A 19095-nucleotide genomic window follows, 5' to 3' on the forward strand; every position below is an offset into this window, starting at 1 on the left:
AAATGACAAAGAAAATAAATGACTATTCAACCTTAGGCAAAAAAGATCAATCATGCGGATCTTCAACCTTAGGTTTGAAATATGTTATATGCTTTGAAAAAATCAATTTGGTCAAAAAACACACGCTAGTTGGCTTCTGTAAGTTAAAACATATAGGGAATAAAGGTTGAGCAAAGAATCAATATGTATCTCAAGATGTCCTACATGCATATAATTAACTAATGGCTCCTCAACCTTTGATTAAAGATAATAAGCCACATCTTGAAGAGATTAACATAGCCTAAAGATCAAGATGTCCTCCATACATTTAATTACTTTGTCCCCCTACTCAATAAAAAATGTTAACATATATTGAAAGAGAGGAGTAAAAAGAAGAGGGCAAGTGCATGATTAAAGTGAGGAGATAAGTCAAGAGAGTGGCTAGGCATTCATGCCAAGGAACCATCGGAGGGGCTCCACCCCATATGTGCAAAAAAATATAAGGCCACTACACTTGCATGCCAGGGACCTATATCTAAACTAGTGATAAGTGCTCTCACATGTCCCCCGCCCTCGCTCCCCAAAAAAAGGAAAAAAGAAAGAAAAAAAACAAGTGAAAGAACTAAATGACTTTTGTCATTCATAAGGCCTACCTAAAAGGTTGGTGGCGGAAACAAAAGTACAAGCAACAACAAAAAATAGTATTAGTAGAAGAGAGGGAGGAGGAATGATTACGAGTGATGCGAGAGAGAGAGAGAGAGAGAGAGAGAGAGAGAGAGAGAGAGAGAGAGAGACAAACGCTGTAGTGAAGTGTAAGTTGAACGAGGATCAATAGGCACAATTCCCTTTCAACCTTAACATAAATACTAAGACTTCGCGTTGAACGAGGACCATAGGCACAATTCCCTTTCAACCCCAACATCATCACTAAGACCTTCCCCACCTGGGAAGGCCCAAAAAAGGCTCCCTTGTTTGAGGGACTTAAAGGTTGGTTAATCGATGGAGGTGACATGGTGCTAGATTATGATTTGGGTGCCTTGTGATATCGTCTAAATTCTAAGGATAGATTCATGTAACTCAAAAGGGATGAGGCCGAAATCCAGTTCTCTTTGCCTAAGGGCGGGTTCACACCAGCGGCCAGACATAAAAGAGAAATGAAATAGAAATAGGACGGCCCACCTAGAGGTTAAGGTCATCAAAGCTTCATTGGTCTAGTGCTTGAAGGAAAAGCTCCTCTGAGGCGACGTGGGATCGACCCACCGGTTAGCACTATTCGCGGGTAAATTATTTCAACTGCCCATCGAGTTGGGCGACTTCTTCTGATGGTGAACAAAATCTCCTTTAGTCAGAGTGTGGGCCCAATTTTTTTAGCACTGCCTTCCAGGCAGCACTATAGTAACACTTTTCTTAAAAAAGTGTCCCACACCATTTTTCGCCACGTGGCCCCTTCTATTTTGATTCTTTCTCTCTCACTCACATACACTTTCTTTTCTTAAGAACTCTCTCTCTCTCTCTCTCTCTCTCTCTTTCTTTCTTTCTCGGAGTTTGCAAATCATTTGGACTTTCCTATACGTGGGCTTCCATCACAGGTGTTGCAAATTAATCATTCATTCATTTTGACAATTGTTTTCCTTTGAGAGAACCCAATTCACGGCACTCCTCACGAGTACTTGTACTCACTTGTTATTGGTTCAACCACATGCACGCACCTTTGAAGGTTGTCACGGCGGGTGGTGTGAACCCGCCCTAATGCTAACAAGGGGTTAATAATTTTGAAACTCGGAAAATTTCACCCGTTGAGGAACTTCGTGGGTTTGTGATTTGCCTGCCTGCATCAATGGCGGGGTGTTCATTAATCTCATGTTAAACGTTCCTGCGCCTCCGGTAATTTTCTTGTAAAGAGCGTGTACCATACTATTATGCGCTGTCGCTCTCTGTTGGTTTAGACATTACAGAGAAATAGCGCATTGCTTCAAACTTGAAAGGTCTTAAATTGTCTTATCCAAGTCAAGGGTCCCGTGCTGGCGGAGACTGGAGTTTTTGTAAAGCCATATGCAAAAAGTTCAGTAATCTCAACGGATACCCCGGATCTTGGGGATCTCAATTGGTTTCCTCAATCAAGTGTCAAGCCCCCAATAAATTCTTTTTCTATTGTAATCGAGAAGCGTGACCGACAATGCCCATATCGTGTTATATCAAATCTGGTCGGTATAAGTCATATGAGAAGCTGGGATTAAACAAAAGTCTTGATGAATTTACCTATTGGGGAGTCTAAACAGGGAAATAGTTACATGGGCTCATGATATACAAGCGATGAAACTGGGTTAACATGCAGTGTCGTGTATTGTGTATATAAACAAGCAATTTATAGTTCAACTGATAACTTGAGTTTACCTCAAAACAGATGGTGGGTATGGACACCAAAGCTGAAGACAGTGAGTGTAACTCTTTGAATGTCGTGAGACGTGCATTTCTCAACCTCGGGGCAAAAGGATTTACCTTAGAGCACATAGAAGAAGTACGGCGGTTACAGGACAGTCCAAAGAATTGTATACGGTATGAATGTACTACTATATGGTGTGCATCAATAAAAGCATTGTAAGCTTCTTAATTTCTTTTGTTTTGGGGAAAAAATGGATTATTTTCTATTATATAAACAATGGCTGCACTACATTGCCTTGTTTGGCCACCGACCTTCTTCATGGATTAACTGAGGGAAAACCTGCTTCATGAGGGTCCTCTAATACCCCTGATGGCAACTTCCTATATTTATGACTGCTCGGATAAGCCACATGAGCAAGCTGCTGCGCCCATCTGAAGTTGTGTAACTGGAGGAAAATATGGATTGTTCAATTACAAATGTCTGCCTCATGATCAGTGATGGAATGGCATGAGTCAACGGATGACATGAGCAAAGCTGCTGCTCCCATCTGAAGTTAACTGGAGGGAAATATGGACTGTCCACATACAAATGTCTGCCTCACGATCAGTGATGGAATGTCAAGCGTCAATGGATGGCGAGTGTCAGTGGGCCGCAAGTGGGGCTCCAATCCCACCGCCTAGCCATGGATGGGAGAGCCCAATCCCCCAAAATGGATCCAAGGATATGGGCCTTCCCCCCTCAAGCCATTATATGGCTTCCGTTGTCAAGCCATATGCAGTCTTGAGTGGTGTCCAAGAGGGAGGTCAGTTACATTTCCTCAATCTTGTGGCAAAGCATGAATGTGTCAAATTGCGGCTTGACACTCCAAATCCTTGTGAACAAGTTCCCAATGTTGAAGCTCTATAGCATATGCGAGCTGATCCTAATCTTCTAGTGTCAGCTCCTGCATCTTAGCTTGGATTTACCTGGCAACCCTCCCTCACTTGCAAAATATGATCCATTGCAATGGATTTTGGGATGTCCTATGTCATCTGGGGATGTTGCACTGCATTACCTTGTGCAGCCACCTGCCTTGTTCATGGATTAACTAAGGTAAGACTGACTTCATAAGGAGAGGGTGGTCATGTATATACTGTTGATGGCAACTTCCTATGTTTATGGCTGCTTGGATCAGCCACATGAGCAGTATGTTATAAAGCTGCTGCTCCCATTTGAAGTCGAGTAACTCCAGGAAAAAATGGGCAGAGATTTGTACTGGTCCACTTACAAATGTCTGCCTCATGATCAGTGATGAAATGGCGCGAGTCCACTGAGGACACGTGTCAGTGGGCTGCAAGTGGGGTCCCAATCCCACCACCTAGCCATGTACGAGAGAACCCAACTGACACGACCCTAGTAACTGACACGACCCTAGTACTCCTGAAAAACCTGACCTGCAAGCAAACACAAGAACACACCAAACATGAGGAATCTGAGCAGGCTGCTCACCACCCAACCATGACACCTACGGGATAAGATCCCGAATCAGGAGATGCCCCCTCTGAGCCATGGGCTGAGCTACTGGCACGAACTCCCAACCAGATCCTAACCAGCCTGGTGTCCCATACCACCAGGTGGCGCCAAAAGGCCTTGGGCTACGATAAGATGCAGGTGCGCGTCCGCAACTCGATCCAGGATTAGACCAAGCAAACACAAGGACACACCAAACATGAGGAATTTGAGCAGGCTGCTCACCACCCAACCATGACACCTACGGGATAAGATCCCGAATCAAGAGATGTCCCCTCCGAGCCACGAGCTGAGCTACTGGCACGAACTCCCAACCGCCTTGGATCTACTGCAGGCGTGCGTCCGCAACTCGCTCAGACTTGCCAAAAATAGTGAAGATGCAAATCTGGTTCGTACCTTGCCACTCAACCCGAGAATCAAGCCTGTCTAGCCTCCCCAGGCTACCTGAGCTAGTCTTGTGTACCCTAGTACACGTCAGATATCAATCGGTGCACATGACATACTTCCCTTCCTCTAAGAACTCACTCCTGAGTTTGTAAGAAAACCCACCAGGAATGTCCACTGGAGGTTAGGTAATGTCTCCCATGTTGTGTCCTCCTCGACACGATCCTTCCCCTTTATGTTGTATTCCGTGATAGTTCTATTCCTAATCTGCCTTTCACGAAATTCAAGAATACTCTTAGGTTCGTGTGGAATAAAAGTCAAATCAGTAACTTCTATTATTTCTCAAGGAGAAACCAGCTGATCATCCGCACCCAATAACTCTTTCAGTCGACTGACATGAAAAACTAGATATACTTTAACATCAGGAGGCAATTCTAGTTTTTATGCAACTGGTCCAATTCTTTTAATAATCTTGAACAGACCACAATATCTAGGGGATAATTTCGGAACCAAACCAGTACTTAGGCTCTTGGATTCCTTGGGAATACGTTAATATACCATCGTCATGTCAGAGTACTCTCTGGGTGAACGATGTCTATTAGCATAAAATCAGTCCCAGTCCTAGGCACTTCTAATAGATTCTTTGGCAAACTGCAACATTTCTTGCATATCTTGCAAGAATGTCCTTGCAGTATCATTGTTGATTCCCTTGAACCCGACCATAACTGGTGACTTAGGTTGAAACATGTACATAAGCATAAAAAGACTGTAACCTTTACTTGAATGCTTTGCACTGTTGTAAGCAAATTCAGTGATGGGCAGATAGTCTTCCCATGAAGACTGTCTCGTAGAAACATATGCACGAAGCATATCTTCAACCAACTAGTTGACCTTCTCTGTACTGCCATCGGATTGTGCATGATGTGAGGAATTGAGGCTCTTCTCTCATCGATCCACTCCTCCCCGGGATCCCATTGCAAGAACTTCATGGGAACAACCCCATAAAGTGGAAATCTCCAAGCACCAAGGGTAACAAGACGTGGGTGAGGGTCTATATACCACTCTGAATGTGAACCATGCTCCACAAGACTGAAAATCCTGACTGGCTCAAATGCAACCTGTAATAAAACATCATCGGTCGATCTAGACATCTTGCCTTCCACAAGGACATAAAAAACTAGGGCATCCTAATCTGCACTACAAAAAGCAATAATCTGTAGAGGAATGCCCGCTCTCGTGAAAGCTCCCATCCAAGTGGAACATGAAATACACATATCATCTGAGTCCATCCAATCCACTAGAATAGCTGCATCAATCTGTTGAATTCTACCTGCACTTCCTTTGAGACTACTTACCAATGGAGCCTTTCAGTCCTTTGAAAGCTTTTTGAAAGCTTTCTAGGATCCCAGAGTAGATGCAAGGTTCCTCCCCATCTGGACCACTCTGCATGTAGTGAGAGGTACTAAGTGGTTTGCCATGCTCATCACGTATGCTATCATTCCACATGGCAGGCTGCCTATCGATATCTTCACGAGAGGAAGGGGAAACTCTTTGAAGGATACTCCTAAAGCTAGCCCAAGCCTTCAGGATAGAAACCATAAGAGGGGAAGAAGGAGACCTGAGGTGGACTGAAGTAAAAATCCATCTGGTACTATCCATCCAGTCTCCTCCCGAAAGAGGTGTACAAGACTATATGTTGCGAATAAAGAAGTCTTTCCAAGGCTCTTGCCCAAGCATAAGTCCCCTCACCACCATCTTGTAGAGGAAGGCCCTGCACTGTAAATCTGGATCTATAATGTTGAGCCCCCTTCCTGTGTGGAGAGAATCAATAACTACTCTAGAGGCAAGGTGTAAACTTGAAGAGCTTATCTCCAAGAGGTACCTTATGCTTTGCATACCTTCGTCTCCATGGACGTCTCGAAGGAGATGGACTCCGATGATGCCGTCTACCTCGAGGAGGGGAAGAAGAGGATGATCTTCCCTCCTTGTTGGAGTTGGTGTTGTCCGCACGGCCTCTTCCTTGGGATTGGGGCCCTATGTCCATGCATGGCCAGTGTGGCCATGCATGCAGGCCAAGTGTCTGGCCCCAAATCTGGTAGATTTGGGGCAGGTTGTGGGCTGTCCTCTTTGGGACTGCAGCCCACCAAAAATCTGGGACAAGTGTCCACCTTCCACTCTAAGCCTGGGGGGGGGCTGAGCCTATAAAAGAAGGCCTCTCCCCTTCATTCCCTACATGAAAAATTCGTCACTTTTTCTTCTCCCTCCTTTTGGTTGATGCAGCAGAACCTCTCCAGCTCCTTGGGTGCAGCCAGCTTCTCCCCAGGCCATTCTCTCACCTCAGCAGCACTTTCTCTCTCTACAACAGCACACACTCTCTCTACAGTTCCAGCCTCACCTCAAATCTGCCCCCTCTCAGCTCTTCAGGAACAACAGCATCATCCTCTCTCCTTCTCCTAGCCTGGAGCAGCCACAGCCCCTTTCTCTCTCCTGCTGCAGTCTTTCCCTCTTTACTGCAGAATTTCTCTCTCTACTGTTCCAGCCCCTTCCCCTTGCAGAAATCTTCCTTTCTCTGCACCTCTGAAACAGCAGCAGCTCCTCTCTTACATCCCCTCCCTTGGGATCAGCATTGGCACTCTCTCTCTACAGCTATCACTCCATAAAGGCTTTCTCTCTCTAGCCTACAGGTTGTTTTTTCTAATTTGTTTTCATTCCAGCCCCATTTCCACACTCTCCTCACCCAAGGTAGCTTCAGAGGCATCAAGGACTTCATCTACAAAAGGTTCAAGTCACGAAGGGAGTCTGTATTGTCAAGTTTATCTCATTTATAGCACTATTTCATGTTGTTTCTACTATCTTTCTAGAAACTAGTGCTTGCCTCTAATGTTGGATGTAAGTGGTGATTGTTGTAGGCTTCTTCCTTGTGGATTGGGCAAGCCAAGAGTTGAAACCTGAGCTTGGAGTCCTCTTTTTTGTTGTCTACCTTGTACATATGCTCTTGAGTCTTGTATCTAGGTCCTAGGCTTTCACTAAGTTCATCAGTTTGGAAGGTGCATTGCACCTTGGTCTTGTATCTCTATTTTCAAGAATAAAGTGAGCCTGGATAAGGGGGGGGGGCCGTCTTGGCCCCTCAATCATATTGCAATTTCCAATGATGTCACTTTGTGTTTAAGCTGTATAAGTCTTAATTCTAGCTTAATTGCAAACTCTTAAGTTCAAGTATATGTGTTTGGCAACTCGCAATCATTTCATTCAAACGCCTCTGCAAAATCCGTTGTCTGAATTGATAGAAAGCACTGAGTAGTTTACACAAGGTCAAACTGGGCTGAACTCCAAAAAAGAAGCTTTCTCCTTATTCTACTCCCACACAGGAGCAAACTGTTGTGATGGAGAGATACCCATACCAACCCGGCACCCCAAATACATGACATGAACACCTCTTTGAATCCAAGTGAAGCCAATATCATTCCCCCAATCCGGGGTGTCCTCGTCACTGATCCAAAAACCATTGGATTTATGCCAATTGATGTGTGGCCCCCCGCAACAGCGGTACAAAATAAATCCAAGCTTGTCCTGAAAGAAGTGAGCATATGTGGTGTGGCATTCAAAAAAATAGCAATATTATCTGTTAGCTCACTGTCTAGGAGCTCTTCTTCCCGTCTGTGGGGACGTCTCAGCCCAAAAATATCAGCTTGAGATCTAATGTATATACTCATAGCTTCAGCCACATACCAAAAGAGAAAAGGAGCTAGAGGACATCCTTGGCAGACTGATCTAGAAATCTGGAACCTCTCTCCCTTGACCTCGCCAATAAGCACTTGGCTGTGGGTTGATCTATATAAGGACAAAACCCCCCTAATCCATGCATCTGTAAATCCAAAGCGAAGAAGGGTGCCCTCTAGAAAGTCCCAATCTACCTTGTCATAAGCTTTCTTAAAATCCAAGAGTAGACAATGGCCATCCTTTGGCTGCTCTGCATAGCCCACTCATAAGCTTCCCAAAATGAGAAGATATTATCAAAAATTATTCTGCCATGCCGCCTGCGCATCATGAATAAGATCTAGAAGTACGGCTGCAAACATAGGCGAGTCCAGCATCTTACCAGAGTGCCAAATGCCCGATTGTAGTACTATTCAAAGTGAAAGTACAAGCCATAATAATGACTAACCCTAGTGTAGGGCTAGGATAGGACTAATAGTTAAGCTGTGAGACGCTCTTCCTACTATGTTTGGGACCAAGAGTAGTGTGAGACGCTCTTCCTACTATGTTTGGGACCAAGAGTAGTGAAGAAGTGTTTATTGAATCTACCTCCCATCTGAGTTCAAAAATGACTCACGTGCATGAAAGGCATACTCTACTCTCTGGGAATTCGGTTCCTGGTAATCCATAACAACCATAAAAAATGGGTTCTAATAACATTCTATTGCTATATGGATGTGAAATAGAGTGCAACATGTGATAAGATTGTCTTTTGGATCTGAGATTTGATGGAACATTCATTGAATCAATGAGCATATAGACTTTAAGGTGGCAGGAAAAGCACCACAAGAGCGCTTTCTCAAGAGGGAAGTGGCAAGAACATTGAGCTGGTATCCTTTCTTCCATTTTTACGGGGTTCCTTCCATAGCTCAACTATGGTCACGATCAAATCTATAGATCTTGTAGCCATAAAATACAACACCCACATGGCACTGAGTTGAAGGCCTTCCAAAAGCCAACAAAGCAGCGATATACTCTCTGATGTCAATGTATGAGCTCCTCTATGATGGCCCAAAATGAAGAAATGTAATCCATGGTGGGAAAATCCCATCTGAAGCTTGTGGAAGAACATGGCTCAAGGTTGTTGATCTTTCCCTCCCAAATATCCTATTGTGATCTCAACTAAGAGTCCAGTGGTCCAATGTGCTTCTCCTCCTATCTATTGGGCAAGGAATACCCATAGTGTGCCTTGGTTTCTAGCATGCAAAATGCAACCAAAAGTCTCTCCTACAAAAGAAAGAGGTAAGGTTGTCTAACCAAAACCTCAAAACAGTTGTTCATGCCTCCTCGAAACAAGACCCTACCAGTGGAGCTGGAATAAAATTTGGAAGCCTTGCAGGACCCATTGCTGACTGAAACCAAGGTGATCCATTGCCCTCTAGGTAAATTGTTACATCTATCATATGCCTTTCTAAATCCAAAAGTAACACGTGATATGTCAATGCATCCCTTGGGCAAACTGAATGACCTTTCAAAAATGAAAATGCTTCAAAGATGCTACCATCCATACATAATTAATGATGTTAGGCATGAATGGGTTTAGAGAGGATTTTGTAAGCTGTATGAAGGAGAGTGATCTATCTACAGGGCAGATTTCTGAAAGGGATCAAGTACTTTCTGGCCTATGGATTTTGAGTGGGCCCGATAAAGGCCTCGAAAACTTATAACAACATCATACTGCTTGTTTTTCTTAATCATTAAGGAAGTAATGAAGAAAGGAGGTACCGTTTAATGGAATCTAAAAGATACTTTCTTTTGCCTCGTCTTTTTTAAGAAAATGGCTTGAAGGTTTTGATATTTAGGGTCCTCCAGTTTTAATTTTTATACTCGTATAAAATGTATGTTTCTGAATATATATTAACCAAGGTTCAGATCTCTTTTCTTTTTGTTATTGTTTACAAAATATTGGAGAGGCTAGAATTTTGTGCAAATACATTAATTGAAATGAAAGCAGTGGAAGAGGAATTAGAAAATCTTTATATAGTACTTCCGTTCCTAGTAAACTATCTCAGATTCCCATGTTTTGTCATGTTATAGGTATTTGGGTGAAGTGCTAGGTTTGGAGAATTATCAAACTGAACCACATTTTGCATTCGTGTTGGACTACTTCCATGGCATAAATTTGTAACTCCAATCCGCTCCTTTGTTCCTGCTATGTCCCCCCCTTGTCCCCTTGAAAGAATAAAGGGAATTAAGAAATAACTTCCTGTGCCTAAATTCACATTTAAATCGATTGGCTAGTTTCTAAGGTGGTGGAATCTATGGACTTGGAGGTTGTTGCAATGTATTCATAGTAAAGACGAATAACGTTTGTACTTATGAGTTTTTTACATTTTTGGATGATGACATCTTTTTTTTCCCCCATGAAAGAAACTTCTATTAAGTATGAAAAAAACCCCAAGAGAAAGAGCTCAAGGCAAGAGGTACATATGAAAAGAAACTGAGACGTAGAGCCCCACTCCACCACAAAGCCAGGAATGAGGCTGAAAATGCCATCTCACTCTTATAGTAACCTTTGAAAAGAAGGGACACCTCTTCATTCCCTAAGGAAAATAGTCCTCTTTGTAGTTGCAGCCCTGGAAGACCCCCCCAATGCAACCAAATGGTCATGAAAGTGTTTTTCAGTCTAGTGAGAGCTTGCCTGATAACTATAAAGGAAGCTGATGAAAAAGGCTAAATTTGTTGCACATTGATATGAAACACCAGATTATGGGTTATATTTTAGGCTCTCATTACAGTTGAAATTGAACTATGTAATTGTTTTGTAAAGAAAAAGACCAGTCACAATGAAATAGAGCTCTATTAAGTATGAAAGAAACGGCAAAAATCAAGGCACTCAAATACAACATGCAAAGCATTAGAAACAAGTGGTAGAGTACCATTGGAAAACCCCAGGAGATGCATCCTGAAGGAACATTGTGGCTGAAAGTGCCACACCAAGCCAATACGAGACTCAGAGAAGAAGAATTGCCTTCCGCTCTCTAAGGCTCTCTTTGCCTTTCCAGATAGAGAGAGCAAAACCATTGAGCACCATAGCTGATGAAAAAAGGAGAGGGAGCAAATCTACTCAAAATACCCGCAATCCCTTTCCAGACAACCCTAGCTTGTCTGCAACCCATAGGCAATGCTGAATGGACTCCTCAGCAGAGAGGCAACATGGGGATGTAGAGGGAGTCCCAATCTTGGACCTCCACTGATTTATTGTAATCCCTCCATGAATAGGAAAAAGTGTTTTTTAATTCCTGAGAGACTTCCAGAGCCTTCTCTGAAAACATGTTTGCAAATCTGCAGAAATATAAAATTCCTCCCCATAATTGCTAACAGTGTAGTGGAAGAATGGGAGCTCTTCTTATGGTTTCCTGCATCAATTCACTCCCACTTTCCAGGATCCCAGTGCAAGACCAAACCTTCTACGGCCCGGAGGGATGTTCTTTGGGCTTAGGTCTAAATACAAGCCACAAGCCGGTCTGCCATGATCATCAAGTATATTGTCATTCCACATGATTGGCTGCCTATTAATATCTTCTCGAGAGGAATGGGGGATTCTTTGAAGAGTACTCTTAGAGATGGTCCAACCTTTCATGATAGCATCCACAAGAGAGGGGAAGAGGGAGCCCTCAAATGGGCTGAGGTACTATCCTTCCAATCTCCACCTATGGAATAGAGGAGGACTATATGTATCTTATAAAAAAATTCTTCCAAGGCTCTTGTCCTAGCAAGATCCCTTTAACCACCACCTTGCATAAAAAGGCTCTGCTCTACAATTCAGGATCTATTATATTCAGTCCACCTTTCCCCTTGAAGCAAACCAAGCCCAAAGGGAACATTGAACCTCCTCAGGTTCCTTAGGAAAAATGGATTCCCAAACAGCTGGAAGCTCCCGTGCGTCCAAACAGCCCTGCCAAACCGAAAAAGGAAAGCATCCCGCTACCCGAACCCAAGCTTACTCCTAACATTCCGATGAAAAACGCTTTCGAGGCGTTATCAAAGACAATTCTTGAACCCAACCTCCAGCTCATTCCCAAGCTTGAACCGGGAGAGGAATGGGCCAAGGATTGTGAGGATGAAGTCAACAAGAGTGATGATATGTTGACAGAGGACCTTGATGAATTGAAGGAAGATCTTCCTCTTCCTTCTCAAGCAGATAAAGATATAGTGGTCAAAGGAAAACCTATGGTCACAGCACACATCAAGAGGAGGTTGTCGACAGCCAAAGGTCCTACTGCGCATGCAAGTAGCCCAAACCCCAGGGCCAAAAAGGTGCAGAAAAAGCATGGTAAGTAAACCCATTTCGTTCCTGTCCCTGAACCTTTGTGGTCTCACTAACCCCAACAAGGCAGGTATCTTGGCCACTTGGCTGAGAGAAAATTCTCTTTCTCCTACCTTTCTGGCTCTACAAGAGGTTAAAACTATAGGAGACGCTCTAGTCGCACGACTCAGATGTATTGATAAGAGGAGGACTTGGTATACCACCTCCCATGAAGAAGGTAGAGGAGGGTGTGCTATTGGAATTTTGTCACACTATTCCTAGAGCGTCCTTGATGTTATGGTTGACACAGACAACAGATGGATCTTATTGAAATGCCTTCTCAAAGGAATCAAGTTCTCGCTAGTGTCAGTTTATGCCCCCACAAGTTGTCGTGAGAGAAGCACTACTTGGCAGTCTTTATTAGATCTATGCGACGAGGTTGTTTTGATAGGAAATTTTAACATGGTGGAAAGAAGCACGGACAGATGGCTGGGTAAAGGTACCACAATAAGAGGATCTGAGCTCTATTCATGGAGCGACCTTAAAGATTCTCTTCATTTGGTTGACAGGAATTATGCAGGGGATCTAACATGGTCCAACAAGCAGATAGGGGAGTCAAGGAGAGAAGCAAGGCTTGACAGAGCCTACCTCTCTTAGAATCTCCTACAAACCACCTCTAGCTCTAAAATTACTATCTATTCCACCCTTTCAATTTTTGATCACAAACCGCTTTTGGTTCAGTGCGACTTTGGGTCAGGAAGTAGAAAAGAAAGAAAGAAAGAAATTTTATTAGAGTCTTCGGAAGACCGATGGGTCTATGAGACTGAAAGAAAACTTGATACAAATCACAGTAAGGGTGGAGCTACTGAAACGAGCATCATCACCCGTGATGAATCCTAAGTTTGATCATACATAATCAAATACATCTGGGTATGACAATGAAAAGAAAAAAGACTGGAGCAGAGCGGAATCCTCCATATGTCATGTCGCCCTAGCTGGTGCATAGTTGGTGATGGGACGCTGGCGTTCGTCAAGGGGTCCCGTGCATCTTGGTCTTCTGGAGGAGGCTCGACGTAAGACCAGAGCTACCGTGACTCCCGTGGAGCGTATCTCAGGTCTAAACAATGACGGGAGGTCCCCCAGAGTGATTTGTGTGTTCCCTCGATGTCTCGTGTGTCGTGTTGTGGTCGTTGGGTCGGGGTCTCTGTCACGTCTACGGCTAGACACTAAACGAACAATGTCTCTCGATGGGAAGAACTCTGTGATCCTGCTTTGAGAGGTGTCTGATGGTGTGGCCAAGCCCCGTCGCCTGAGTAAGTACTCTTTGTGTCGAATCCCCTCATGAATGAATGCCGCGAGACATCTCTGATTTGGGTAGGCTAGGAATCTGAAAAGGAGCCCAGAGCCCCGTCTCTGAAGAGACAGTGGTAGCGACCTCAGATCTCGTAGTACACTGGGCACCTGAAAATAAAATGCTCCTCCGACTCAACCTCCTGACAATCGCACAATATGCATATGCGATGCTCCCTGGGGATCCCCTCTGCTCTGCCGCTCTCTATGCGGAGGCGGTGTGATGATACCCGAAACTGTCCGATGGAGATCCGTAGTGAGTGAGGCCTATGAAGCTCAGTGCACCCTGGTGGTGTGATGAATCCCTCCTCCGAAATACGAAGACAGTAATCTTTGTAGAAACTCAGCTTCACTGAGAGCTCCCTCGGCTCCAACCAGAGCTCCTAAAGGTGTGTCGCTGCAGGAGATCCTCTCGAATGACCTGGTTGGTGTGTGGTCCGATCGGGATGGTGGGTGGGAGTACCGGAGGGGCATCTAAACTGTACTAAAAAGGAGGTGAAAGAGAGAGGGGTTTCTAGATGCGAGAGGGGACCTGCCTCCATAGTAGGTGCCTGGAAGGCTTTCAAGAAGCTTCCAGAGGATCAGAGACTCTTATCAGTTGGCCACCTCAGAGGGAGTGTAGTGAGGATGCAACAGATAGATGCAGCCATACCAGCAGAGTGGTTAGATATAGTTGACATGCCTATCACAAAGTCCACTTGGTTGGGAGCTTTTATGGGGACGGGTATTCCTTTACAGGTTAGTGCCTTGTGAGATGCACTTCAGGATACTCGTCTTTGATGTTCAGTCGGGAGGCAGACTTCTTAGATCTTCGGATGATGTTCTTTTGGAGGTTGTCTTCCCAGCCTATTAGGATTGCAGGTTACTTGGAGTGGGGCACGGACTCACATTGGTATCTTGATCCTGACCCTGTTCTCCTGGCACTTGGGTCTTGGAGACTGTGGTTATATGGTGGTTCCCCCATTAGGTTCTTGCAATGGGACCCAGGGGAGTGGGAATGGATTGATGAAGGGCACCAAGAGAAGAGCATCCCCTTCTTTCGTTACACAGTCAGAAATGCCAGGAGATTTCAGCTTAGCAGTAGAGGTTGGAGGCCCTCTAGAGCTCCTCATTCGGATAGTTTCTAGATTTCTACAGAGGTGCATAAAAACTTTTGGAGGAGGCTCTGGAAATCCCTCAGGAATAGAAAGATCACTCTCTTCTTTTGGCTTTCTATGCATGAGGGATTGCAGTGAACCTGTGGAGATCCATGTTCGGGGCTGACCCTACTTGTCCTCGATGCCACGCAGGAGTTGAGTCAGTTCAGCATTGCCTTTGGGAGTGCAGACAGGCGAGGACGATCTGGAAGGGTGTTGCTAGGATTTTTAGCATTTTTCATAGAGCACCCTTCTTCATGACTTGGGGATCAGTGGCATGGTTATCTCTTATTGGCCCTCAAGTGGGACATGACTCAGACTCAGCCTTCATTATACGGCCTTCATTATACGACGGCACTCTATGGAGTCTTGCTCCCTCCAAGATGGTCCCTTCACTCCTTTCAAAGCTGCTCATGCCTCGGTTGACACATCATGGGAGATTCTGGCTAGCATTGCAGCTTGGCATATTTGGAGGACCAGATGTACGGAGGCGATGGAGGGTTCCCAGGCTCACCCTTCCCAATCTATGGCCAGTATATGGACTGATACTGTACACACTTTGGTGGCCATCTGGGCGAGCATGCAGGGATCCTCCAAAACAACTACAGCTAGGAGAGGTACTTTTTCCAGAGTTTGGAGAGGATCTCCTTTCTTCTCTGAGTCTCCTTCAGGGTTGAGGTGGCACTTCCAGCCTCCACCTTGAATTTTTATTAGCTCTTTTTGAGCTTAGTTTTGTCTCATGCATGGCATGATGTACTTCCGCATTAGAGCCTTCTCTTGCGGGTTTTCATTCATACTTAATGAAGTGTTATTTTTGAAAAGAAAAAAGAAAAAGAAAGAGATAGGGGTTGTAAGAGAGGGGTGATGGGGTGGAAAGATAGTATGCTTGTAAGAGAGAGGTGATGGAGTGGAGAGAGACTATGAACACCACCGAAGCTAGGTGTCTTGAAGTGACCTTTTGCATCCACCACCAAACCTAGAGGATACCGAACCTTCATGTTCATCTACTACCAAAGCTAGATGACACCAAACCTCCTTGTTCACTTACCAAGGCTAGAGGACACCGAACCTCCTTGTTCACTCCACTGAAGCTAGATGACACCGAGCCTCCTTGTTCACTCCACCAAAGCTCGAGGACACCAAGCCTTCTTTTCACCTCGGTGGAGAGAGAAGGAAAAGAGAAGGGAAATGTCACCAGGAGAGAAAAGGGAGTTTGCACTATGGAGAGAGAAGGGAGTTGTGCACTTAGAAAGAGAAGGTCCTTCTGCACGAGGAAAGAGAATGTTTTTCATCAAGGAGAGAGAAGGTCTTTCTGCACCATGAGAGAAAAGGTCCTTCTGCACCAAGGAGAGAGAAGGTCCCTCTGCAGTAGGATAGAGAAGGTCCTTCTGTACCAGGAGAGAGAGGGTCCCTCTCCACCAGGAGAGAGAAGGTCCTTGGAACTAGGAGTAAGAAGGTCCCTCTGCACCAGGAGAGAGAAGGTCCCTATGCACTAGGAGAGAGGTCCTTCTCCATCAGGAGAGAGAAGGTCCCTTTGCACCAGAAGAGAGAAGGTCCTTTGGCCTAGGAGAGAGAAGGTCCTTCTACACCAGGAGAGAGAAGGTCCTTTTGCACCAAGAGAGAGAAGGTTGTTCTGCATCAAGAGAGAGAAGGTCCTTGTGCACCGAGGAGAGAGAAGGTCCCTTTGCACTGAGGAGAGAGAAGGTCTTGCATCTGAGAGAGAAGGTCCTTGTGCACGGAGGAGTTTTAAAAAAAGTATATACAAACTCCTCCCGAAGAGTTTACTCAACCTGATATCTCTTCACTCTTGAACCATTCACTAGGGCTGGAAGCACCATAACGTTCAAAGTGACCAAATACACACCGCCACTGGGAAGAAGCTAGGAGATGAGGAAAGGTCCAATCCACCCGCTAACAAATTTAGCTTTACGCTTCAAAAACTTGTTGGAATATAAGAGAACCATATCACCCACTTTAAATTCACGACGGTGGAGGTTCCTGTCATGCCACGCCCGTTGCCTATTTTGCCACACTTTTTGTGCAAGGATGGCTTCCCAACGGTGCTCTTCTAAGGCTTCTAGATCCCAAAGTCGTTCAAGGCTGCAAGCCTCCAAGTTATCATCCATCTCAGCGATGACCTTAGTAGTCTCCATATGAAATTCATAAGGCATAAGTGCCTCCAGGCTGTAAACCAATTGAAATGGTGAATACCCAATACTAGCCTTTTATGCTGTCCTGTAAGCAAAAAGAGCTGCAGGGAGTAAAATATCCCACTCCGCCAAAGAATTAAGACACAAACGGGTCATGATACAACACATGGTCTGATTGGAGCTCTCAGCCAAGCCATTGGCGCGAGGGTAATATGAACTAAATGTCTTGTGAATGATTTACAATTGGGTGATGAGGTCGGCAATGACATCATTCAGAAAGTGGGTGCCTCAATCGCTCATCAATTCCACATGACATCCAAACCTAGAGATGATTTGGTCATTAAGAAATGCGGCACTTGCGCGGTGCATGCCTTCACGGCCTTGGCCTCGATCCATTTGGTAGTCTGTGGCAACCAAGGTGGCAACCAAGGTGTACTTGTTCCCTCTTCAAGTGGCAAGAGAGATGGGTCCAACAAAGTCCAATCTCCATCTATAGAAGGGGGGCATAGGGCTGATGGCTTAAGGGGAAGGTACTCACATTGGGTTAGGCTTGGGTCTAGCTCTTTGACATGAGCATAACAGTTTTGGAACAACTTTGGCCACCACAATCCTGCACGCATTATCTTTCGAGCAGTGGCCTCCAGGGATATATGACCACCCCCCATGCCTAAGTGAGACTCTTCAAGAATGGCCTGTGTTTCATGTGGGAGCACGCACCGCCAGACGATATGGTCTTTACCTAGCTTGTACAACCGTCCAACAATCAGATTGAAAGGGGCAGCCTGAATTATATGTTTCCTCTTTTGTGTTGGGGTCAACCCTTTAGGAAACTCACATGTGGACAACAAATGCACAATGTTTGCATATCATGGTGGAAAGGAGTCCACAACAAACAAGCAATCATCCTTTTTCACTGTCACACTGAAGAGGCCCACATCCGGCAATTCATCCTCCACCCCTGTTGCTGCTTCACTCGAAGAGATATGTGACAAATGATCTGTAGGTTGATGCAATTGGCCTGCTCGCACTACAATGTCAAAGTCGAACTCTTGAAAAAGAAGTATCCACTTGCTTAATGTACCCCCAAGTGTGGGTTTGTTCAGAAAATACTATAGATAGAGCTTGATGGTGAGTGGTGATAATAAACTTACTGCCCAAGAGATAGTGTTGGTACTTTTTCATGGCATAAAACCATGCCCAGACCCTCGCACTCAATGGTACTATAATTTCATTCTGCACAATTGAGTTGTCTATTGGCAAAGTACACACGCATGTCCATTTTGTGTTCCGCATCTTGTTGGCCAAACATTGCGCCAATGGCAAGCCCTTTTGCATCGTACCTGAAAAATGATATCCCATTGGGGTTGCCGTAGGATGGGCGCCTTCACTAAACGGTCTTTGAGATGTTCGAACACCAGCTGTCGCTGAGGTGTGGACGAGAGGAAGGATTGTTCTTGGTGGACGAGTTCTGTCAGTGCCACTGCTATGTCGTCATAGAACCAGATGAATCTTCGACAATAACCCACATGTCCCAAAAGAACTTGACTTCGCGGGGTGTGCGAGGAATGGGCAAGGTCAAAATCACCTCCACCTTTGCTGGTTCTATGGTCATACCCTCAGCTGAGACAATGTGACCTAGGAGAACCCCTCGCAATGCTAGGAAAAAGCATTTGTTAGGATTATACCCGTCCATGAAGGAGTACAAAGCATGACCAGCTACTGTCTCTAGCACCCTATCCGTGAAGGGAAGGGGAAATCGGTCTCATTTTAAACTCTGATAGTCAACGCACACCCAGAGCTTGCTCGTCTCCCTTTTGGGCACGATCACAATTCCACTGACCCACTGAGAGTAGCCCATGGGATATTTGTTCCATTTTTTGGATGTCAGCTTGGACTGCCTTGTCATAGTTGGGATTCATGATGTATGGGCCTTTGATCATTGGGTCTGCCTCTGGGTATAGGTAAATGCGGTGCTTCATATACTCATCTGCGACTCCTATTAGATCTTTGTAGGACCAAGCAAAGACATCCACATATTCCTTGAAGAAACCAATTAAAGCAGCAACAAGAAGATACTCATGCTCCCAGACCCAACTTGCTACCTTCAAATGTCGAGGGATGTCCTCAATCCCGATGTTGAGGTACCGCCAATCCCATGCCTGATCCACCTAGGAAATACTTGTGGATGTGGGGTGGCTG

The 19095-nt window shown here is 45.0% G+C and overlaps 1 protein-coding gene across 1 annotated transcript in view; it reads left to right on the forward strand.

Moving 5' to 3' along the window:
* The first annotated feature begins 1791 nt into the window (after window positions 1-1791).
* Window positions 1792-19095, forward strand: part of LOC147885621 (uncharacterized) — a 48411-nt gene continuing 31107 nt past the window's right edge. The window contains exons 1-3 of the mRNA XM_087396858.1: window positions 1792-1863; window positions 2384-2535; window positions 10049-10135. Of these exons, the coding sequence (XP_087252984.1) occupies window positions 1840-1863; window positions 2384-2535; window positions 10049-10135 (263 nt within the window). The 5' untranslated portion in view covers window positions 1792-1839. The remainder of the gene's footprint in view (window positions 1864-2383; window positions 2536-10048; window positions 10136-19095) is intronic.

This window comes from Dipteris shenzhenensis, chromosome 25 (genome assembly GCF_047967505.1).
Source record: "Dipteris shenzhenensis isolate YYH24624 ecotype China chromosome 25, Dip_SZ_1.0, whole genome shotgun sequence".
Lineage (NCBI taxonomy): Eukaryota > Viridiplantae > Streptophyta > Polypodiopsida > Gleicheniales > Dipteridaceae > Dipteris > Dipteris shenzhenensis.